The 24,088-nt window shown below is 41.3% G+C and overlaps 2 protein-coding genes across 3 annotated transcripts in view; both read left to right on the forward strand.

The window, feature by feature from the left end:
• prex2 (phosphatidylinositol-3,4,5-trisphosphate-dependent Rac exchange factor 2) overlaps positions 1-1,620 on the forward strand; it is a 93,979-nt gene extending 92,359 nt beyond the window's left edge. The window contains exon 41 of the mRNA XM_005471820.4: positions 421-1,620. Coding sequence (XP_005471877.1) covers positions 421-466 — 46 coding nt within the window. The 3' untranslated portion in view covers positions 467-1,620. The remainder of the gene's footprint in view (positions 1-420) is intronic.
• A 152-nt stretch (positions 1,621-1,772) lies between these two features.
• The window catches only part of lg9h8orf34 (linkage group 9 C8orf34 homolog), a 69,171-nt gene continuing 46,855 nt past the window's right edge, over positions 1,773-24,088 (forward strand). Inside the window, exons 1-6 of one of the 2 annotated variants that reach the window (XM_013268321.3) lie at positions 1,773-2,187; positions 17,383-17,527; positions 17,826-17,957; positions 19,868-19,987; positions 20,227-20,255; positions 21,110-21,273. In XM_013268321.3, coding sequence (XP_013123775.1) covers positions 2,119-2,187; positions 17,383-17,527; positions 17,826-17,957; positions 19,868-19,987; positions 20,227-20,255; positions 21,110-21,273 — 659 coding nt within the window. In that variant the 5' untranslated portion in view covers positions 1,773-2,118. The remainder of the gene's footprint in view (positions 2,188-17,382; positions 17,528-17,825; positions 17,958-19,867; positions 19,988-20,226; positions 20,256-21,109; positions 21,274-24,088) is intronic. The other variant, XM_013268322.3, reaches the window with a different exon arrangement.

A 24,088-nucleotide genomic window follows, 5' to 3' on the forward strand; every position in this document is an offset into this window, starting at 1 on the left:
CTTCAGTAATGTTTCTGTTCACCAAGGTGGCAGAAGAAACCATGCTTTGACTGGGAGAAGTTGGAAACTATTAGGACAGTTTTTACATTTAATAATTTAACAAGTGAATATGGATTTAACAGCTCATGCACTTATACATGAGCACTTTATATTTTACATTACGATGTATAGAGGGCAGTCTTATCAAGTGTAACAAAGATACTGTGCATAGTTTATTTAGTACGTACAAGTTTTTTGCTTGTTTTTTACTCTCTTTGCATATTTAATATTGTTTTACTTGGTAATACAGAGATATTACTGCATGCTTCCAGTACGCAGCCAGATATCCGGTAACTCCAAACAAAGACCTGAAGCCTGGAGAATCATCGCTTGGGTCGAATGTAATTAAGCATCATGTTGCATATGTGTTTCTCTGATCAGGTTGTACAAGCTGTGCCAGCCTCCACCCCCAGATGGTGATCCATAATGCATTGCATCCAGGAAGAGGTCTTGAGGATCTTTTGAGTCAGCAACGCTTTCCCTCCACCAATAGCTTAATCTAATTAAAGAGAGTTATTGGATTCATTTTACATGTCCAGAGTAGCTGCCTAAAGTGTAAATAGAATTTGTAAACCCTAGATTGTGTTTTAATACTTTACATTTTTCACTGTTGTATTTGATACATATTGTTGATTTTCTTTGTATTCTGTGATGCATCTGACAAGACAATGTGTCAGAGCGAAGGGAGCGAAATTAGCTTAATGAATGAACAAAATTAATCCCATCAGTTAAGTGTCTGCATATTATTCTTCTTGTTTTTATGAGGGACATTTGCATTTCATGGTATTAGCTTTATTTGCATATGAAATAAAAAAAAAATGATTAGAAGGATACTGGATGTAATTTGGCACAGTATTTGTTCAAATTAGCCAGTAATTTGTCAGCTTCTGTTCAGCTCTGACTTCAGTGCTTTATCAGTTCCGTGCTGTTTAATCGTATGACTGTGTGTTTCTTGAAAATATGTTTATTCACTTGTTAATATGCACAGCATTTAGCAAAAAGAAAGAAAAACACGGGGGGAAAGTGTTGATAGTCATACGGTCTCACTGGGTTCAGATTGTTAGGCATGCACATGAAGATTTTTCAGTGATTTTATCAGTATTAAAATAAAACGAGCTAGGAGCTATATTCGGTGTTCCTATATTTATATATATATATATATATATATATATATGTTGACAGTACTCAGGATTAAAACATGCTATCATTGTAGAGTGGATGACTAGCTTGCTACTATGCAAAGGGTGATGTTTCCTACATAGACTGTATGCCTCTGTGTGATCAATGTAAAAATGAAGATGATTGGGGGTTTTCTGCATATTCCCTTCAAAATCCTACGAAATAATAATAATAATCCTGCCATGTATACAGTTTGTAAAATGTATATTAAAGCCGATTACAGGGGACATTTCTGTAGTTGATTTACTCCTGAAAATGACCACTTTTCCACCGGCCTTGTTGGTTGTGGTTGGTGTAGAAGGTACCCGCCTTTCAACAACTCTTTATTTAGGTGTGCATGCAGTTTTACTTATCAATGTGCAGGTAATGTGGTCTAATTAAAGATACGAGGAGAGAAGTGCACTTGTTTCCTTGTGGTAATTAGCAGAATGCGCAGTAACTGTGGTCAGTGCACGGAATTGTTGCCCAATTTACATGCTGAAGCGCGCACACACACACCACAGTCTCGTTAAAGATAGTGCTAGGCAGTGCCCGGTGTATAAGTGGGAGTGGCCGTGGCGCTGTTAAAACTGGCAGCCAGTAAGCAGAAGATTTGTAATCCCTGTCACAGAGCCGCTGTGGCATTGGCTCATGCGGGGAAGCTACAGCCACAGAGTCAGTAAGGCGACAAGCTGGGGAAGGTCCCGGGCTGACTCTCCTCCAGGATGAGCCGGACTCAGAGTCGCCCGCTCCGCACTTGACGCAAACCTGCCTGAACTTAACGTGGCTCGGTCGCCGCCGACCCGGTGCACATTTTCTACATTTCAAGTCGCCGAGACGTCTCCTGAAGGACGAATGACAGCGGCTCACCTCATGATTTCATCCCGCTAAAAGCTCTCCGCGAGGCACAACAGTTTCTCCATGGCGTCTCTTCAACAGTCAAGAATTCAGTCGTATCTGGAGAAGAATAAAATCGGACCCTTGTTTGAGGTGAGTGTACGAATGTGCATCCAACTCCGAAGTTATTGGCAGCCGGTTTAAAGGACCACCACTGCTGTGCACCGGACTGCGTTATTCGCTTTAATTTATAGTTTGTGCCAAATGGCGAGCGCGCGTTTGCGTGAACTGTCACTGGCTTATTACTGCATTATTACTCATGCGTCGTAGAGGTTAAATCAGGACTGGCTTCAAATAAAAACATTTATTTTCTTGCACTTCTACAGCCGATGTCTTCCCCCTGCGCTTCCCTTTAAACAATACTGCAAACCCTATAAAGCAATATCGGCTGCTCTGTCTGCCCTCACATCTCCAGGCTTAGATCCTTCTGCTGGTGATTTGCATTTAAGAAGACTGGGATGTAGCATCCTCTCTGTGCCTTTTACAGTTTGGTGAAGTTGGGGGAAGCCAGTTGTAATTCAGACTGCACACAGTAGGCTTGGCTTTTACTATGCGTTGTGCTACAGAGGACACAGCCAGCCTCGCTGTGTGTTTGTCACTGAAACGGTCTGTGCGTTCTTCATCGGGGGTTATTCTCGGCGAGAGCTACAGTAAGAAACCCAGGGGGTTAGGAAAAGCATGACTTCATCCCTTGTTTGCTCCTGGATTAATTGCTGAAAGCAGGACTGCACGGGTGTGAGACATAATCAGATTTATTAGAAGTAGCTTTTCTCTGAGGTGCAGAAGTCTGATTTCAAGAATCACTTATCACCAAGAGAAGAAAGCAAGGATACAGAGGGATGGCTGTGTACGTGAACTGACTCTATACTGCACTTCGTGTGCTTCACAATGTGCTGACGCTTCACTTCTGTTCTCCAGCTGCATGTGTGGAAGCGGCAAACGCAGAGCTTGAAGTGCATGGATAACAGGAGCTACTGTGGCTTGTTTCAGCACCGTGGACAGTGCATTTCACCAGCGTAGAAGAGAGAACTTCTTCCTACCAGGCTCAAAACCGCTCAGTTGAAAGGCCTCTGTAATCTCTGATTGTTTGTCTTTCCTCCCTCCATCTTCCTCTTCCACCTGTCCCCCCCTCCCCACCCTTCCCTGCCGCCTGTCTGTGATTTCTTTTTCATTCCTTGCTCCGTGCTCAATTAAATTGTCTCTCCTTCATGTGACGATTGAAGGCGATTAAAGCCAAGGAAGTGCTCGGCGCGCTGATCAAAAATACATTTGTTGCAAACATCTGTGACGAGACTTTATAGTGAACCATTCACACCCAGAGTTGTCTCCCAAAGTTATCAAACAGACTTGTTATTCTGAGTTACAGAGACGGGGATCGTTGGCGAGGTGTTCACAGCAAATAGGCTGCGAATGGTGTGTTGTGAGGCTGCATTGTGTCATGTAGATTTGCTGGGGAAACTGCCAGCAGGGAGAAAGAGGTGTAGTAAGAGGGGGATATTGAAAACTCTCCTGGGTCTGTCGCTCTCCTCATGAGAAAAATGATGTAGCTGTTACCCTGCTGCTGCGCTTGAAAACCCTTGACCATTTCACTGTTGTCCTAAAGAAAATCCATCCGTGTGCTTTCAGTTGTGAAGAAACAAGTTCTTTTTTTTTATTGGACAAGTCCTGAAGACAGGCTTGAATTCTCGCTGTAATTTCGTTTCTTTTTTCTTTTTTCTTTTTTTGGATCAGATGTAGAAAATTGATACAGGTGAAGGAATGATACAGCTGTTCTGTGCTGCTCAGACCGCTGGAAGCTTGATATCCAAACAATACAACACCTACAGGTTAAATGAATTTATAAATGTACTTGTAATTAACGTACTACAACAGTACAGTGTGGACAGTTATGGCAAAGTGAACTACAAAAACAAAATGTAGTGATACTATTACAATATAATGGTCTTGTATTACAGATAGTCATTATAAACACGAAACCATCGTGATCACAAACACTTTAAAACTTGCCCTGTTAAATTACAATAATGTGCTGCCAGCTAGAATTGCCTGCATCAAAGTGCTGCTTTTATAATATGCATTCTATAATCTGCAGCACATTCATACCGTGAAAGATATTACACTACCACTTTATATAATAGAGGTTTTATTCTCTAATACTGCCAGCTGTAAGGTTGCCATTTTACTCTTTCTTTTTTAATATCCATAAATAGTTTTGTACAAAAATATATTAAAGTGTCATAGAGCTACACTCATTGGACACTTATTATTATTTAAGATGGGTACAATGTAGTGTACATGCTCACTAACCATCCTCATGTAGGCTGTGGTGTTTAAATGATGCTCAATTGGTACAAAGTGTGTCAAGAAAATATCCCCTACACCATTAAACCACCAGCACCGGCCTATACCTTTGAAACAAGGCAGGACGGCTTCATCCTTTCATGTTGCTTTTGTCAAATTCTGACTCTGCTGTCCAAATGTTGCAGTGTCATCAGAGCAGGCAGTGTTTTTCCAGTCTCCTGTTCTGAAAATTGCAACCTCAGTTTGCTATTTTCGTTGACAGGAGTGTCGCGCGGTGTGGTCTTCTGCTGCTGTAGCCCATCTGTTACAAGTTTCAATATGTTGTGCAGTAGATCAAGAGTTTCTGAAGCAGACCACTATGTCTGGCACCAATAAACATTCAAATCACTTAAATCACTTTTCTTCCCCGGTCTGATGCTCGGTTTGAGCTTCAGCAGGTCGTCTCAGCCATGTCTACATGATTAAATGCGCTTAGTTGCTGCCGTGTGATTGGCCAATTAAATATTAGCGTTAATAAGAAGTTTAACAGATGTGACGAACAAAATGGGCATTGAGTGTAAAACCACTAACCAGGTTCTCAAGCTACATGTTGCTGGCTATGAGGTTAGTTGTTATTGTTTTGAACTATGTCCATTTGGATGTAACCACTGTGATATCCCCCATTGGTTTGTGGGACCCTGTTTTGAAGGTGGAGGGAGAAGTTGTCAGTACGAGCTGTCAGGCTACATTAGCAAAGCAAGAGGAATTCAATGGGTGCAGTGCACATAAACAGACATCTCCTAATGACATAAAATATTAGCAGGCTTAGTGAACAAGCAAGCAGAATGGGACAGTTTGGAGAGATAATGTACTTTGAAAAGGCACCAACGCCACAAACACGGCTGAGAGATCTAGTTCTTTGAGTTGATGAGAGGTAGCAATAAATTGTAGCAGGCTTTAAAGTGGTTTCTTTCCACGGTGAGGTTGGCCATTTTAACGTGGCTGACTTGCTTGTGGAACCAGCCTCAAAGGGCCACTAAAGGAACTGCAGTCTTCTGCACTCGGCCCCTTGACTACGACGAGATAGCAAGCTTAAAAACATGGTATTCATTTCACTGCACTGTCACAAGAACACTGATGAATACTTGAATACTAGCCACAGGTAATTAATCTCTGTTGTGGTGGCTCATTGCTAGCTAAACTTCAACACTGTTCTCAGATACACAAACAGTGGAAAGTGGATCACACATCCACAAAAAAAAGTCCAAACGCAGCATAACCGTCACAACACCACTAAATTAATGATGATTGAACTTAAACACTTGTATTCCCAGGAGTCTTTTAGCTCATTAGTGCAGAAAGTCTGTGTAGCGGTAGTACTCTGTAGAGACTTTCTTTAGCGAACGATCTAATTCGTACAGAAAATATAAATGGATCGTCTCCTCCAGCTTTTACATAACTCTTCATAGTAAAGGCCGCCCTTTGTTTGCTGAAGGATCTGCCAAAATATATTTATTGAAGAGCCTTTTCGAATGCAAGTGTACAAGTTTGTAATGGAAATAAAAGACGTCCTTTGTCTCCATTAAGAGTCCTCTTACAATATTGGCTATGTATGTTTAAGTCCGCCCTCCCTCCTCGAGCTCTCCGATCAGTACCAATCTACCCTGGGATTTCATGTTGCATAAAAATCTAACTTCAGTTTCATTTTTTTCCTCCTAAGGCAAAGCGCCGTCGCTCCTTCCTCATACCCAGCTGCAGTCTTAAACAGTGTGAGTAGAAGCGAGTGAGGGTTCATTTACTCGCTCTGATGAGACACAGCTTATGATTTGCCAGAGAATCGATCCCCCGCCCCACCCCGCTAATGAAATGGTTGCTTTGCAGAGATAGCAAGCTGAGTCAACACAGACATAATATTCTTCCAAAACAGTGAAGCAGCCTCTCATAATAACTGAAGTAATTGCTCTCTAACGTATTGTAAAGTGTTTTGGTAAATTGATGTTCTTTTCAAACACCTGCCCTTTTCCAATGTCTTAGCAGTTTCACTGCAATGTGACAAATCCCAGTCAGTGTTAGGCAGCTGAAGCTGAAGGTCACATGCTCAGGTTTCGTTGTTATACTCGGTATGATTTCCTGACATTTGTCAACACACAGGGCTCATTAATTGAGTGAAATAATGGGTCTAATTCTTTAATCTTTGCTTTATCGGAGGAGGATCTGCAGGATCTACCTGCAAGCTTCTGACATTTAAACCCGTGTAACACAGTAGGTGTAAAATGGGGCATTCTTCGCCTTTATCAGCAGACGGTGTAAAAACCCGCTCTCATATTCCTCCCTGCTGTGATCTGTCAATCATGTCTTAGCCGATATAATGGTTCTGTTGGAACTGTGAACTGATGGATCATGTAAATGTTGCCTGGATCAAAAAAAATGTCACAGCATTGAACTGGAAACTGGTGTAACAGTCAGATGTTGAAATACAGCCCTGCTCTGTGAAGTAACTGGGGTCTGACTTTTTCTCCTTTGTGACTTTAATAGCTTGAATACAGGTTTGATATGAATTGAGTATTTGTTATAGTTTAGAGGCTGTTGTGATTGCTCTGCGATATAATGAAGTTGATGAGTAACGATGTAGACTGTATTTAAATTGATTTACATACATATTTAATTAAATAGAACAGGTCTGGGTTGTTCACAACAGTGTTTAGAAACTTGCAAATGAAAAATACTGTTGCTTCTAAAATATTAGTGCAACACGAGTGCATATAATTTCTTTGAAGTTTGTGTGTGTATTGCTTTCATCATTCATATGACTTTAAAAAAAAAAGGAAAAAGAACAGGCTCAATTAGTTCTACACAGTGAGAATGACAGATTTGAAATCGATAACTGGGGAAAAAAGAACACCCCTATTGAATCTGCACTTTGTTTGAGCCAATGCTTTGGGTCGAGGTGTAGGAATATAAACGAGTAGGCTGCTCAGTTTCTACTTATTGGCGTTTCTGCTTCGAGTGAAGTTAAATGACTTTGCTTCTCCCTGAAGATTTCTCTAAGTGAACTGTTTATCCGTCCACGTGGAAAAGCTCCACTCCAACTTGCTCAGCTGTGTAGTTCTTCTAATGTGCTGTGTCCAGGGTTTAACAAGTCCAGCCCTGCAGTGCTGTTAAGAGGTCAGGTAGGGCTGGGAAACACACGTATATGCACAGACACACACACCACCTGACCTATTGATCCACTTCCTTTGGAGATAATTTACTGGACTTGGTGTGATTGAGTGTTTTGCAGCTTATTTTCACCAACATTATTACCAACATCCCTCATCTCTCTGTCTCAGTGAAACTGTAATATTTCTTGTTGACCATAAACATACACCTAAACTTAATAAATATGTGTTCACTGTGTCAGACCTGCATTTACTGTGATTTCTTCCCATTTGAAGATCATCTACACTGTATAGGAAAACCAAATGGCAGAACCCAGGTAGATAATTACTGTTATAACATGTTAAATGTTCTGCTTAATTGCAGGTAAATTAAAGTGCTATTATTTATGCTATTGTCCAAAATTGAGCCACTACAAACCTGGAGTCCTGCCGCGCCCACTTTAGACACTGAAACAATGAAACAGTGCATATGCACGCAATACAAACAAATACTCTGAAATAAGACTTTAATAAAATGCTTAATAGTTAAAGACCTAAAAATTTGAATTGATTCATGTTAATTGAGAGTCATCAGTCAAAAAGTCAAAAAGTCACATAAAATTTGATAAATTACAATATTAATTAACATTGCTTGATCTTAATTACTTTGAGCATTTGACTTTACAGTTGAACTAGGACTGTGAGATATAACCCAAATCCCACATACCCATATAGGGTCATCTCATATCCTGAGAACAATATATACACAGATCAGCCTTAACATTATGACCACTGACAGGTGAAGTGAGTAACACTGGTTCTCTCTGGCACTTGTTATTGTCGTGTTAGGATACTTGGGAAGCACATAAACATTTTGTCCTCAAAGTCGATGTGTTAAGCAAAAAAAGCACAAAGATTTGTTTGACAAGGGCCAAATTGCAATGACTAGATGAATGGATCAGGGTATCTTCAAAACTGCAGCTCCTGGTCTAACCAAACTGGTCCAAGGACGGAACAGTGATGGATGGCCAAGACTCGTTGATGCATGTGGGGACCAAAGGCTGAGGCTGGGTAGTTCAATGCAACAGATGAACTACTTTAGCTCAAATTGGTTGTTCTGATAGAAACATGTCAGAAAACACAGTGCATCACAGTTTAATGCGTGTGGGACTACTTGGTATTTGAGTTGATGTAAGTCATAATTTGCAAAGTGCAGTTTTCTGGTCCATGTCATACTTTTCATAACCAAACAGCATCCGTCCTACAGAGGTAGAACCTCTGTCTCACCTTCACTCGCCACGCCGATATCCATGTTTTTGCCTTCATCCATGTGGTTTCTTGTAAGACTGCAAGTTTTCATTCAAATGATTAGAAAATGCCATTAACAGTATATTTTGGAAAATCATTAAATTAACTATAAATTAGAACATAGAAGAATGTTAGTCTTATTTTTTAGGAATGTGTATCATAGGTCAGTCAGATCAGGAATTAATATAATTGATATTCTTTGAACATCCAGTTTAGCCATGGATCGGCTGTGTTATTTCTTTTCTTTCAACTTAATTTTTCCTTTTCAACAGGAAATAAGGTCAGCCTTTTCTGCAATGTAACAACGAGAGAGGAAAGGACTTGAACAGAGAACACAGGGGAGGCTTAGTAAAAGTCCAAAGTCTATATTTTTAGTCAAAAATAAGCAGTGATCATAGGAACAAGGAAGGCAGCAAGGTAAACAGTCCAAGTAGGGAGCAGGCAAAAGGCAAATCCATAAAACAGCCCAAAAAGGTCAAACACAAGAAAATCAATGACTAAACATGAGAAATAACAAGAACACTAGAAAACAAGAAAAAACTAAGAAATGCCTGGAAATCTTGACATGGTGAAAGTAAGACGATCTGACAGGGAACATACAGGAACAGCACACATCCTGCAGTGAGCAGCTCACTGATGGGAGATGGGTGAGTAATTGGCAGATAGGGAACAGGTGTTGGGGGGGGGGACTAATCAGGATGTGGCAGACAGGAGGGAGAGGGTACAGTCAAATAATCCAAAAAATGACCTCCTACCTCCTTTTCTAATCACTTTGAGCGAGAACGTCATGGGGTTAAGCAAATTTGTGAAGAAAAGTTCAAAAGGACTTTCGGTGCTCAGAGAATCTGACTAGACTCCTTAATCCTTTATCATCCAAGTATCATACAGGTCACCTGGACGTGTTTTGTAATTTTGGCTGTAAAATTACAAAATAATTCTCATCTTTCAGGAACGATTTGAATTTTCTCTTTAGATCAAATTGGTCGAGGAGTAAGATCATGTGATGAGCACATGGTAAAATCCAGGTGGAGCTGATTCTTTTACAGCAAATATTCCCATAAAACTTGTCTTCTATTCTTTCCAAAGCTGTTTAAATTTCATCTCTAGCACAAATGATAACAGAGTTACGGTCATTTAAAGAGCACTTGTAAAATAGGCCAGTGTGACATATTGAAACTACAATATACAGAAGAAGGACTACAAAACATAAATGTTACTTCATCCATTACAGTGTTGTTTCATCTAGGTCGAATAAACAAGAACAACGACAAAAATGTATCATTAATTACAAAGGCTGTAACTTTAAAGAAAACACATAGCTTAAAAGATGAAATATATGTTATTTCCTTGTGTTTCCTGCTGGAAAGTGATCCAATTTAACTCCTTTTTTTCCTTCTTTATTTTGGATTTCTGTAACTTAATTGAAACCTCTCCATCCGTCACTTAGCCAAACTGACCTGAAGCAAAAATTAATGAATGATCATCCTAAAGACTGGTGATGCAACAGTGGACATTACTAAATATTTAGCATTAATTATCAAAAACACTCTGTATATCATATTGCATACAGTCCAGTATGAGATGTGAGTCTTTGATCATAAATCCGGGTATGCTCGTTATCTTACATCTTCAATACTAAGTATAGCTTCGGGTTTTCTACGCTTGCTCTTTTGGTTGTAGTTTCAGTCATTTGTATGCACACCTGTTGGTGGGTTATTACAGCATGCAGACACAGATCTGCTCATTTTGAATCCTTTTAAGCAAATGTGTAGGCTTGGTAAATACCTGTCAATTAAGAATAAAATGATTTCCTTTGGTAATTTATTACGACACCGTGAGAAAATTGAAACAAAGCCTTTTTTCCCTTTTGATGTGTGGCTGGTAGGGTAAGTGATTCATTTACAAATGAACAGCATCAAAATTCAGGGGAGAGAAGGTTAGGATTGGTTAAATTACATCATAATGTTCCAGAGAAAGTGCTGCAGCATCCGTATCAATTAGACTTTATTTTTTTCTTCAAACTCTGCGATGGTCTTGAGTTTGGTAACTTGGTGTGACAGATGTGTGGTCATGCACGGGTTAACACGGCTTCCCCTCAGGCACAGTTAGAGTAATTACTACGAGGCAGGCGGCTCAACACACGGCCCAAGGCCAGGTTGGTCCTGAGGGAGTGCAGGATGGGGACAAAGAGGGAAGGTAAAGCATTTCTGTGATATCTGGAAGATCAAGCAGTGACACGATGAGTGAAGTCCAAAATGAGGAAGACTTAAAGCGTGCAGTGTTAGGCAGGGGGAAGGAGTATGCTTGTATTTGTAAGAAGACAGGAAACAATCAGGAGAGAGAGAGTACAGTGGCTCTGGTGCATGCTAATAAAGATATCACGTCCATTTACAGCCCGCTGATCCTGGGGGCTTACTGATGTGTGAAGCTGATAGTCATGCTGGTGGTGTAGGAGAGCTGATCATGTGATACAAAGAGCCTTGACAGTTGCCCTCTGTTTGTTCAGCTGGTGACTAATGACCATGTGTGTACAGTGTCCGGACACTATCAGTGCTCATACTGTATTTCTATAATGTACTTGTGTGTTTTTAAATGTTGCAAAGACAAAGTCCATTTGAAGCAGAAACAAAAACACTTTTTTCTATCTTAAAACATCAGTCAACCCAACCCCAAATTTGATAAATGGAAGAAATGGATGCCTGGCTGTTTGTCCATTACATTTCCAACTCAACTTTAATGTAAGTGATGGCGGAAACAATCCACAGTGCTCATTCTGTGTCTTCCCAACTTTAGCTCTAACTAGTATTAGTTGTCCCAACTTGTATTGTGCTATACAGTATGTTATTATGAAGAGGATAATCTACACACTGTTGACGTAGAGCTGGCTCGTGGATGATATCCTTGAGTGATGGCGATAGAAAAGTGGCAAAATTGGGACGATACTTAAAGAACAACAATTCTTTGAGTGAAAATGGCGGGTTGATGCCAGAGATCAGCCAAAAATGGCCAGACTGCTTTGAGCTGATAGGAAAGCAACAGAGGAGACCATCTCTGAATGAAACAGCAGAAGTCCACACTGTGTCGAAAAACTGACACATGAGCTCACCAAAATTTTGAACAATAGAAGATTCTACTGCAACATTCAGCTGGTAGAAGCTGGTCTAACCATAATCAAAGCATGAGTCCATCCTGGATTTTATTAAGAGTTCAGGCAGGTGGTGGTGGTGTAGTAGTGTGGGCAATATGGGGCAAAGTGTCCCTAACAAAGTGTTCAGTGAGCCTAGTAAATAAAATTCATTTCTTCTGATTTCAGTGATGATTTCCAAACGCTAGGTAGTCTTGTGACTCAATGTGAAGTTGATGTGTAGTTAAAAAGATATACAAGATACCCAAGAAGTTTGCAAAGAAGAGCTTTGTGAAAAAAATGTTCAACTTTCTCAGATAGAACACAAAATACAGTCACATGAGGTTTGAGAGTAAAGACATGAGAGTTATTTTTTTCCAATTTTGTTTAATTCCTTATCAGGGTTTTTAAAGCTTCCCATTAAGCCAGATCTCAGGTTTTTATAAGAACATATACTGTCAATTGCTGTACCATTGAAAGCAGTAATAGTCATAGCAATGCCTCTGTTTCATTTTCTATTTTAATTACTTGATTGCTGTGCAGCAGAAAGTTGGTCATGTAGGTTTTGAAAAGGTTAAGCCACGTATGAATGTTGTGAATAAATCTGTTCCCGTGGAACCCATCGAGCCCCACAGATAATTACCAAAAAGATGATAAGCAAATTAGCATTTACACGATTATTTCTCAGCGCCTTCAAAGAATCCAACAGTATCGGAAGCCATACATAAATAAATAGAGGGTGATAATAATTGCTCTCCCTAGTTGCAGAAGTGACAGAGAACAGTAAAAGCACGGATTAAACTGTAGGAGAAAGAAATGCAAATGGAAAAGGGAAAGATGTGATACTGGAAGATGTTTGATTGAAAATTGCTGTGGCAAATTTTGTCAATCCAACAGCGCCCTACAGTGAAACCTGTCAAACATAATCAGCAAATACTCCGCAAGGACAAAGCAAGTGAAGGGTGCATATCAGCGAGGCAGACGAGAGCAGCTCTTGTGACGAGTTTTATCTGCTGGTGCCAGTCTGGCCAGGTGACATTGCCTCTCCTGTAGTCTCCTCTTCCACATGATCTCCTCTGCTCTTGCCTTCCTGCTTATTCAGGGTTTGGATGTCTTCCACCGGCATGTCTCTTGCTTTCCCTGTGCTTGTCTTCACCTACGTTGGCTCTGAACTATAAAGACACTCAGATGTCACCTTAAGTAACCTGTGATATGACTTTGCATTGACATATTTTATTAACAGAAAGAGCAGGTAAATCATTGGCAGCCTTTGGCCTCTTCTATAGGTGACAGGGACAGGGAGCCCTCCAGGGAGTATTGGAGGAGCTGTTTCTGCAAGTCCAGAATATGCTGAAGGTGACACTGATTTTATTCAAACAAGCCTGAAATAAAATGTGTAAATGTGCTCTATACTGCTGAAATCCTCTTATGTCTACCCTCATATTTGCAATACAGATACACTGCGCTTGTCTCAGTAGATATGTGAATAGATATACTTCCTCTTTGGAACACAGGCATCACAGAAAGCCGACTCATGCAGAGTAAGTGTTGTGTGCTGCAGGCTCAGTGTCTCCTCGCATCCATAAATCCATAGCTCAAATAGTCCACCAGGAGTCTACAATGGCTGAGGAGGAAATTCATCAGCTCACAGGTTGACAAAAAAGAACTAAGGCTTAGGCAAAGTCGCTTAAATCACAGAGCTTGTGAAGCAGCGTTGGCTCTGTCGGTATCTGGTGTGTTTTTTGGTTTTTTTACTTCAGCCTTTTTTATTACTTTTTATTCTTGTACGTGTTCTTTGCGATTCTGTCTTTGATTTGCACAAGAGAAATCATTGTCCAAGTGTCCAAGGTAACAAATGGAAAAGAACCTCTTGGGACTGGCAAAATTTATTATACTGCAACCGACACTTGAGCAGGGTGGATACTCTGTGTCACCAGAGATTGAAGATTTGTCCTTACCCACCACCCTGAGTTCTCTCTTCTTTTCCTCTTTCAATGCCACCGTCAAAACTGTCTCAGTCTGCTACTCGTGCACGACCTCCAGAACTTTCTCTTTGCCCTCCTCTTTTATTTTCGACTTCTTTCCACTTTTAATTCAGGGAGTTTGTTTAAGTTGTGGGGTATCAGGCATCAGTGAGCGTATCATGACTGCTATTGTCCCCGGAGGGAGTCCTCGAGAGCTTCCAAGGACATGGGTGTCTCTTGGCTGGCTGACAGCTTGTCAATTACTGTGACCGAAAGATACTGCCTGGGGCACGCAGATATCCCGCCAAACGACACATCTGCACAGATACGAACTGAGACTCCACTGTCTCAGTTGGCCTGCTTATAGATCACCGCTTCTAAAACCGAAACTCTCGGGCACTCTTTAAATCTCTCTCACACGTATAAAACCATACGTTAAGGATGATGTTCTGCTGGTGCAAGTAAGTCCAAACCAAATAGTATTAAAGTTGCACAGCTTGCACAGAAAAATGTTGACCCAAATTTGAGTCTACATCTTGTTGTGGTTCCTGTCGAAGGAAATGTGATTACCCGTCTAACAGCATGTGCTTATCAAAACAAGACTGGTGTTATTTAAAGCAGCTCATTACCATAGAACGTGAAAGTGTCAGACACGGTTACTTTGCTCTGCTGCATACGTGAGCAATGCAAATGCATGCATATCCACCGTGCAGATTTAGTGGGATCTACAGTGTGAGGTTTTGCCTTATTACAATTGTCATTGTAGATGGTAAAGGACGAAGAGGTGCTTTAGCTCATTAAACAGCCATGTGTCATGCTGGAAGCAGAACACTCTGTAGTACATGCAATCAATATACGTTGACACAAGAGTGCTGTACAGTACAGACGTGTGCAGAATGCACATGTAGCTGCAAGCTGTGGGATCGTTTCTTTCTTTGCATCATCGCTTCCTTCTCATGAACGCACATCCCACTAAGAACCGTCTTCCCTTTACCCCTTCCCTGCAAAAAGAAATGAACACTTGGGGCACTTAACAGAGTTCTCATCATTTGCTTCCAAATTACAACCTTCAGTAATAGACCTCCTGTTGGTAAGTTAGTTAAATTACCCACAGGAACTACTAAGCAGTAATTACAACTTTTGCCTAGTGCCATTTTTAGAGGTTTTAAACTGTTAGACTATGGTGAGGAGCGCTGCTTTGCTAAACTCTCGGTGCGCTATTCTCTCATGTGGTGCTACTCCTGCAAACAGTGGCGTGAGTTGCCTGTGTTGTTAGGCCTGTACAGAGAGACTTTTCAGCATGCGCCCTGTTTATCCATTCACATGCTGTTTCCTGTCAGAGCTGCTGTAGACACTGGGGCAGAGCAGGAATGTCCCCCTGACCAATTACCTGATTAGCTTTCTGAGCACACATAGTGCAGCCAAGACTAGCCAGCTGTAATACACACACAGGCAGGCTCTCTTTATCCTCTCTCTACCTCTTAAAAAAACAACAACACGCACATATACAAATAAACTCACATTGGCAAATGCATGCCAGCCATCAAAGCGTAGGAAAATACAATTCTGCTAGGTAAGCAACTCTACAGTATATCCTATCACAAATACTTAAACACACACATACACACAGATGCACTCATTTCATCCATACATTACTGCCAATTCACTGCAGTCCACTAATGGCTTCTCTGCTTCACTGCAGTAGTCACCCTGAAGTCAGCCTGAGCTCTGCTCTGACTGGCTTAAACTGGTCAAACAGAGTTCATTCTCATACCGTATCGCAGCGGCACACACAAATACACTGACAGGAGCAGACATATGCTCATTTCACTGCACCCATCATCTTCAAAGGGACTGCTATTCCCTATAGCTGTGATATAAGAGTTTCGCTCTGTGGTTTTCTGACTCTGTAGGTGAAGAAATAAAACCCACTTCTGCGCTTGTATCGTAGCTAGTGTATTAAGAACTGTTTTGGGCAGTGTTAATATTTTTTTGTTGTTGTGTTTTTTGTCAGTGTGTGTGTAAAAGGAGGGAATGTGTTGTAAATGGGTGGGACGTGATTAGTTTGAACATGATCATTCGTTTGAAGCAGTTCCCATCATGCATTTGAAGGATTTGAAATTAGCATGCAGAGTGAGATATGGCCTCCACCCTCAGCACCTGTTACTGTGACTCCCACCAGTGTGTTTTTCCCTCTTTTTTTCTGAGGTACACTTCTTCTTTTTCGGCTGCTTTTCTCTCAAAATGTCCTTGGTCAAAAATGTGAGTTTATCCTTACGCTTACATGTAATCTCTAGGTGCTCTTTCTACATTTACAACCATCCGTGGAAGTCTTGTGCACACCACTTGTGTCTGTGGAGTTGCCATTTTTAACTTAAGCTGTGATTAAATTATCATTTTGGTGTCAAACTGATTGGAAGAGCCTGCAGTGCACCAAGTCAGGTGCACAACTAGGAGTTGTGCACTTTTTGTGACATTCACAGGGTTATGCACCTTATATTTGTCAGACTGCCAATGCCAAGTTCCTCTCTAACATCTAAAAGTGTCAAAGCTATCTAGGCATGGGTGATATATTGAATTTTATAACTGGCTGCCATCATCATATCCGTGGAGCTTTGTGCAGCACTGAGTCAGGTCTCCGTGGCGCTGTATTCGCTAGTCATACTTTAAAAATTTCTATCAGTCTGTGTACCTTTGTCAATTGCAGCTCAAAAAGAAAGGAAGGGGCCACCTTCTCATACTATTCAGATATTACAAATATTTACTGAGTTAGCGGCAGACTACTAAATCAGTCAAATGAAATCTAACCCTCAAAATACCCTGATAAGTCCCATATGTCACTGTGGGCCTGCTGAAAGTGTATTATAAAGGCAGGAGTTTATTGGCTGCACAATACTAACACAACGATTGCTCAACACTTTCTCAATTGTGCAAGTGCACGTGGTCAGAATGAAACTTTCAGGCTGCAAACTTTGGAAAATCACAAGATGTGATGCTGGAGAAAAACTTGAAGAAAAATTTACACCTTCTTTTTGCATTCTCTGGTATTCTAGAGCATTTTAAAAAAAATGTCCTTCGTATTTCAAGTGTTACTCAGCGAAAAGGCTGCTGAAGAACACCGCTGATTGCTGCAGTGTTGTATACTTATTTGCCTCATCTGATTTTTAACAAGCTTGCAGACATGTTTTACTAATAGACACGGAAGGGAATTGCTCCATGTCTGTAAGGAAAAACTAGTACCATCTTCTATTTTTTAAAGACTGTGATACCCGGCATGGTATAAATCACCACTTGCTCGACGCGCACACTTGCTTTGAGTGATTTCAACTCCAAAAAACTCCTGGGATGCTTCTAGGGATTGATTGTGTTTCTCAGCATCAGCATGGCCGATACTCCGCTGGCTTGGATCTGCTCTCTCACTCTTGTTGCAGTGCCACTTTGCTCTAATGGCTCTCTGCTTTGCCCTCTTCTCTAGGAGTTGATGACCAAATTGATAACTGAGACTCCAGACCATCCAATCCCTTTTCTCATTGATCACCTGCAGACCAAGCAAGACAGCCCTGGCAAGCTACACAGAGCTTTCTCAGGCTCTGCTGCACTTTGGGCACAGAGCTCCCCAGGTTGGTGCACACACACATGCAAACACATTATACGTATGCTGCCTGTCCCCTGCCTTTCTCTCGGACCTGGACGAACAAAACTCACTGTCTACCCCGCAAAAAACAAAAGAGTTTAATATATCTGCCCTTGATTCATTTTAGCATAAATGTCTACTGTCCTTTGCTGTCGTTTATGGTTGCGTTAGACACACACAAGAAGAATAAAGTATTTGCCTTTGCACATAGTACCCCCAGTTCATGATAAATAGTCCTATGATATGCTGTTTTCTGAACATAAATTCTGACTCTTTCCTGACAGAAAACAAAAACACTCGGAGGGAGTACACCAACTACGAAAAGCCGTGGCAAATTCACCCAAAGAAACCGAAAAAATCAAAGAGCGACCTTGCTGTTTCAAGTATCTCTCCACCTTCACCAGAATCCAAATCCTGTAAGTTTAATTTTTATTCAATCTTCACTTCTTAAATTTTTTGCTGGTTATGTTCCTTACACAGGCACACCCGGACACACATAATCCATTTTTAAATGTGAAGCAGCACTGTTTTGATACCTGTTGATATCGGTTGTTTCCCAATTACACGCTCCATTGACTTTAATCTCCGTTTTAAATTTGATATAATTATGTCTAATTAAAGTTAGTCACACTGTATAGTCCAGTGTCCTCCTTCCAGCCTTTCAGAGCCCTGCAGACGAGGTCATTATTAAGGACCACCTATTATAGCCTACACTTTGCCGTGCACTTCTACGCACTCTAAAGACGGATTCTTCACAGACTTCTTGGGTTCATGCAGAATATATGAAAATGATTTTCCCGGGGTAATTTTTGGGCTAATTTTAGCTGTGGTGTTGGAATGAAGTATGGCAATTGAGGCGATAAGAATAGGTCAAATGGGTATCAAGCGGCGCCACAGACTTCTTCAATAATGTAACGCCGTGCTCTGTCATTGCCAGACCGAGTCTATTTTAGACTTTGTTAGGAGCATTGCTCACAGTCAAGAGGATGAGGGTGTCATGAGAACCTCGTGAAGTCAATAAAAGAGGACGAGTGAACGGGGGAACTGTGCATCAGCATCAAGGTTTGGTGTGTTAGCAGCATTCCTGTTGCCCCCTTCAGAGGAAGAAGCTTTCAAAGCTAGATTTAACGTCAAATCGCATTAAAAATACATGCATAGGTGTTTTGGCATGCACAGCTTATAAAAAATTGAAATCAAAAGATCTGTCTCTCATCATTATTGCACAGTTTGTATGCAGGATGCCAGCACAACAGCTGTCAAAAACATACTAAAGGTCCACTCACACGCTGATCAAAATGAATCCCTCTTCCTTTTCTGTGCACGGTTTGGCAAAAGGTTTGGCCTCACTTGTGCTTGACTGATAGTTTAATGGGCAGATCCAAAGAGAATTGAATTCTTAACCCCTAATCTAAGCTATTAAGATACACCGTAGCCTTTTGCTGGGGCAGCACATCACACAGAGCCACGCATAGGAGAGAATGACACTCGTTGCCGGAAGTAATGATTTTTTTTTCCCCCCCTCCTGTCTGTATTTGGCAGACGAATTTGCTGTGTGTTTACAGTTGTTAGAATGCCAAGCAGCTTAGTCAGAGCGAACAAGTGTAGGGGAAGGCAGATTGTAGCTGCAGCGCTGACAAATATTCGCCCTCGAGTTTATTTGTGGGGAAACAGACCACTCACTTTCTGCACCTGTCAGGACATATAAGTTTCATTCAAACATGCATCAAGTTTAATCCAAATTCCTCTCTATAGTTTTCAGTGTGTTTTCAGAGACTGAAGAGTGGCTGGTAGATAACCGGCATTTTTGGCATGTCTTCACTGTTACTTGATGTTGATTTTCTGTCCAGCTGTGTTTGAGCATAAGAACGTTTGATATGGATGAACGAGTAATCCGTCCTCTATAAAACAATATTGCTCCTTGCATGTCTGAGTGAGACCGCCAAAAGCTTTGGAGCGCTGCTAGGGGACGCGAGCAGGACATCAGTAACATATGTGGGTCATTTCCTGCTCCTGTTTGAGTTATTTTGTTAATCAAAGAGACTGACAGACACTGTCCCCTGGCCTCAGTCCAGTCAGCTCTCTGCCTCTGGAAGCCACACTGTGACTTTTCTGCCAAAGTTTCCATTTCACTTCATCCTGCAGTAATTCACAAAGTCGTGTTTGGGCAAATAGAAAGTTAAGCAGGGGTGTTTGCAGATTGTAGTATGGTTATTTGGACATTTCATAGGGTCAGTTCTCATCCATTTCATAATATGCACACAAAGTAGATCTGCGATGCTTTCGGAAGCCCTGACGTAAATTGCATGTTTGCTTCTGTGATGTCCAGTGCCTCGGTCAATCGAGTACCCGCCCTGGGACTGGAGGGAGAGCAGGGACTTTGATGAGCTCAACCACATTTTGCAGGAGAGCAAGAAGCTCGGCAAGGCCCTGGAGAGCCTGTCGCGCAGTGAGTGGCTGCAACTCAGCAGAATGCATGCTTACATCATACTCAGCAGCGTTTAATACATCTTAACATATAGAACTAAAGTCTAGACCTTTCTGTAAATGTCACTGTTAATCCTGAGAAGGAACCGGATAGAGCAGCTTATCTTACAGGCTCACCACTAAGCTTAGAAGCAGCCTAAGCTGGGATTTTAAACCGTATTAGATGCTTCTGTGCTTTAAACCATTTTCTTCTTTCCTCAGGCATCGCCATCTCTGATGAGCTTGACCAGGTAGATATTAACTAGCCGGGAAAATAAAACACTCCTATATTGACACTAGTTAGAGCTTCCTCTCATCACCCCTGCTGAATTACTCATGCTACATCAAATAAAAGAGCCAGATTTCTTAACTTTCACTTGCTCAACAGAGCAACACGGACATCATCTTTTTCTGATGATGAACTGCTATCTCATGGGATTGATATTTGAGAGTGATACTTCAGTAAAGCATGTCCTCCATCTCCCTCTCCCTTGCCGCTTCGTTGTGGATCTTACTCGCAAAGCTTTGTCTGCGCTCTGCCTTTGTCCTCGCCTGGCCCAAATTCCCTCCCGGCACAATAGTGCAGCGGCTGCTCAGGTTGGAGATGCACAGATCGATTTTGGAAATGTTGGCTCTGGATGAGAAATACAGCATATGTTTTGACAGGGACTTTACTTTTTGCTCAGCGCACCATGTCCAACATCCTTGGCTTATAGTCCAGAGATTTTCCCTCTTTTCAGTGGAACAGAACAGGGAATGAATACTAAATACCTGCTGAGATCGTGCAGACACAATAGAATTCATTCTGGATTTTGTGAAAGATGAGGATAAATTTTTTGCTTTTTGCACACAGAATCGTGCAAATGTGTACAGAGGCTGCTTGGGAGGCAGATATCAGACAACACTCTGCTCTTTTTCTGAACTTTATTATTTTAAAAAACTCCATTATTATTTAATAATGAAGGATTTCTTTTTGAATTAAAAGTACACAGAGTTTCATAGCAGTTCTGGGACTCCTCTCACCTCCACCTCTGCTTCTTTTCATTTTAATCTTTCCCTTTCTGTCTGCTCTTTCCTGCTGTTTTAATATGCATTTCTGTTTTAGAACTTGGTGGGATATAACGCAGTTCTGCGCCCTCGGGTGGTGGGGGAGTGGGTTGGTCGGGACGAAGATGACGCAGACCCGCTGGCTGCGGAAATGCTGCACCCTCCCGTCCCTCGGTCTAAAACTGAAGTATGTTGGAGTGGAGACAGCAGCCCTGCTGGGAGGTTAGTGATTGGGAATATAGTATATTTGTGACGTCATCTACACGAGTGTATGTGTGCGTGCAAGTGTGTGCGTCTGAATCACTTAATGCAAAAAGTTTAAAACTTCAGAAACTTCATAAAGCTCTTGTTGGCTCTTTAAAAAGGAGGAGGTAGACTTCTAACTCTGGCTGCCTGAGGAATGCCCATCTGAATGGGTTTGATAATCCCATTTCAAAGGCGCGATCAAACATGCTTGCCATGATACTGCTTCAACCCAATTTCAAATTAAAGCTAACCTCATTTCTGTGTCCTCAAGGCCAAGAAATTTTCTGCTTGTTATTTTAAAAATGGCCCCTTTTTGACAGTATAACTGCGTCGTGGATTGCATTGTCAAATCATTTGTCATCTTTAAAAAAAACTCTTTAAGTTCCAAGTCAAGTGGACTTGGTTGTTAGATGAGGCTATTGCCCTGTGTGTGTGTGTGTGTGTGTGTGTGTGTGTGTGTGTGTGTGTGTGTGTGTGTGTGTGTGTGCACTCATGCGTATGTTTTTCTATCTGGTGGGGACTTTTACCTAACAGCTCACTCATCCATAAGGACTTTTGTCAGTAAGGGGACACAAATTATGGTCCCAACAGAACCAAGTATATATGTGTTTGTGTAAATGTGTTTACACATGAGGAGTGTGACAAACTTGTGGTGCTGTGTGAAAGCCACGGAGAGATGTGCCACTGTGGGGACAAATATTCTGCTTCTGGGAATGCATTATGCCAACGAGTTACCCCCCACATGGATGAGACAAGGGCTGCGCATGTGTGTTAGTGCGCACACACAAGTGCATGCATGTGCTTCTGATATGACAAATTAAAGGAGGAATGGATATAAAACCATAAATCATGTTCAGGCCTGAGCTGACATACACACAGTGTTAATCTCATTAGGTTACTGTATGGGTGGATTATAGGGAGAAATCACTTAGTTTAAACCCTGAGCTGGGAGATAGGGATGTGTGTGTGGGCTCACTGATGAGCTCTGCTGTGTGTGTGTGTGTAAATGAGATGTTTTGTATTTACCTATTAAGACTGTGAGAAACGTGAGCTGCTGTTTGTTTGGGATGGTGTTGTGTCCCAATATAATCACAGCCTCTTCTCTCATTAACTACAGGAGTACCTGGCTCATCACATAGATCATTTATATCAACTCTTAATTGCATTTACTGGGAACTTGCTCCCTTATCACATTCTGTTTGGTAATCCACATCACTTTCAATTACTCCAAGCTGTTTTTCTGACCCAGCCTAGTGTCACGTTTCTATTAAAAGTCATAATACTAAATGACATAAAATGTCATGGCTAGAGATTTTTAAATCCACTGGTTAGGTTTATAATTAGAGAAGCTAAAAATGACCACTGATCTAATGGAAAACTGGCAAAGACCAGCAGTGCCCTCGCTCAAAATCCCATGTGAGCTTTAATGGGGCGTCCCTTCATGATGCTCATAGGCGTTCAGTTTCTTCTTCTTTTGGCTGCTTCCTTTAGGGGCCCGAGTCAGCAGTTCATATGACTTCATCTCACCCATCATGCTCTTCTGTCACACCAACCCTCTGCATGTCCCCCATCACGACATCCATGAACCTCCTCTGTGGTCTTCTTTTTCCACGCTCACCGCTTTCTAACCTCTCCAACGTTGTCTGCTCAACCTCCCAAAGAGCTGTCCCTCTGATATACTCATTTGTACTCCTGTCCATCCGAAACACTCCCGATGAAAATGTTAACATTTTCAACACAGCTCTGCCAAAAAAATAAATTAAAACTTCTATCTGCAATCTGAAAGCACATATGTTTTTATTTCTTCCTCATGTATTTGACATTTTTGTAGGCATTCCATTTTCTAGCTCTGACTTTGGCAAGTTTACTTGCTTTCACTTTCAAACTTATTGCTTCTGTCCCTCATTCCAGCCCACCTGTCATTTATGACCATAAGAGAAAGTGACAGGTTGTGTCCATTCTCTGTATGATGGGCTGCAGTTTCCAGAGGGATAAGTGCAAAGTGCACTTGGGAAATCAAGAATGAACTGTGGCCAAAGTTTATTCAAGGAGTTGTTTTTTTCACTCTCCAGTGGAACGAGGCTTCCACATTTAACGTATAGCAGGAACACAAGTTTTTTTCTGTTAACAAAAATATAAAGACATTCGCTTCTATGGTTTCTGATCACTTATTGGTCACTCAGACAGGAAGAGAGAGTGCCATAAAGCTGCATTTTTTGTCATATTTATTGTGTTTAATGTTTCGGCTCCTGTGGTGAAAAAGAATTGCTGACAGCTACAGGGAGGCACAGTGGGCCTGAGATTTTCATATTAGATGTGGGCCCATTATACAACACATAAAAGTAATAACACTGTCTCCACATAAGCTAGCCGAGCAGCCTCTCTCTGTTTTTGTTTACTTCTATTTTTCACAATTATTACTTTCCTGCTTTGTTTGCTGTTCTCATCTTAGATTCTTGCCGCAATGTTGGAAAGTTTAGCCTCGGGTTAAACCTGACTGTTTGCAATCACAGCAAAATGTTCCAACTTTTTTGTTCTTTTTTCTTTACCCAAAGACAAAAGCTGTAAAAAATACCCCATACCAACCACATTACCCCTTTTAGCAGATACTATTAGCATAAATACCACACGGAGGGTATGAAGAAATATCAGTCATCTTTTGACCCTTTCACATTAGCTGTAAATAGAAGTCATTAAACCGAGATTAGCATCAAATTAATTCTCTTCCACCCCTATAATCCACGCCCTCGGCCACTGGGATATGAAAATTAATTTCGCCAATATAGAGGTA

This window comes from Oreochromis niloticus, linkage group LG9 (genome assembly GCF_001858045.2).
Source record: "Oreochromis niloticus isolate F11D_XX linkage group LG9, O_niloticus_UMD_NMBU, whole genome shotgun sequence".
Lineage (NCBI taxonomy): Eukaryota > Metazoa > Chordata > Actinopteri > Cichliformes > Cichlidae > Oreochromis > Oreochromis niloticus.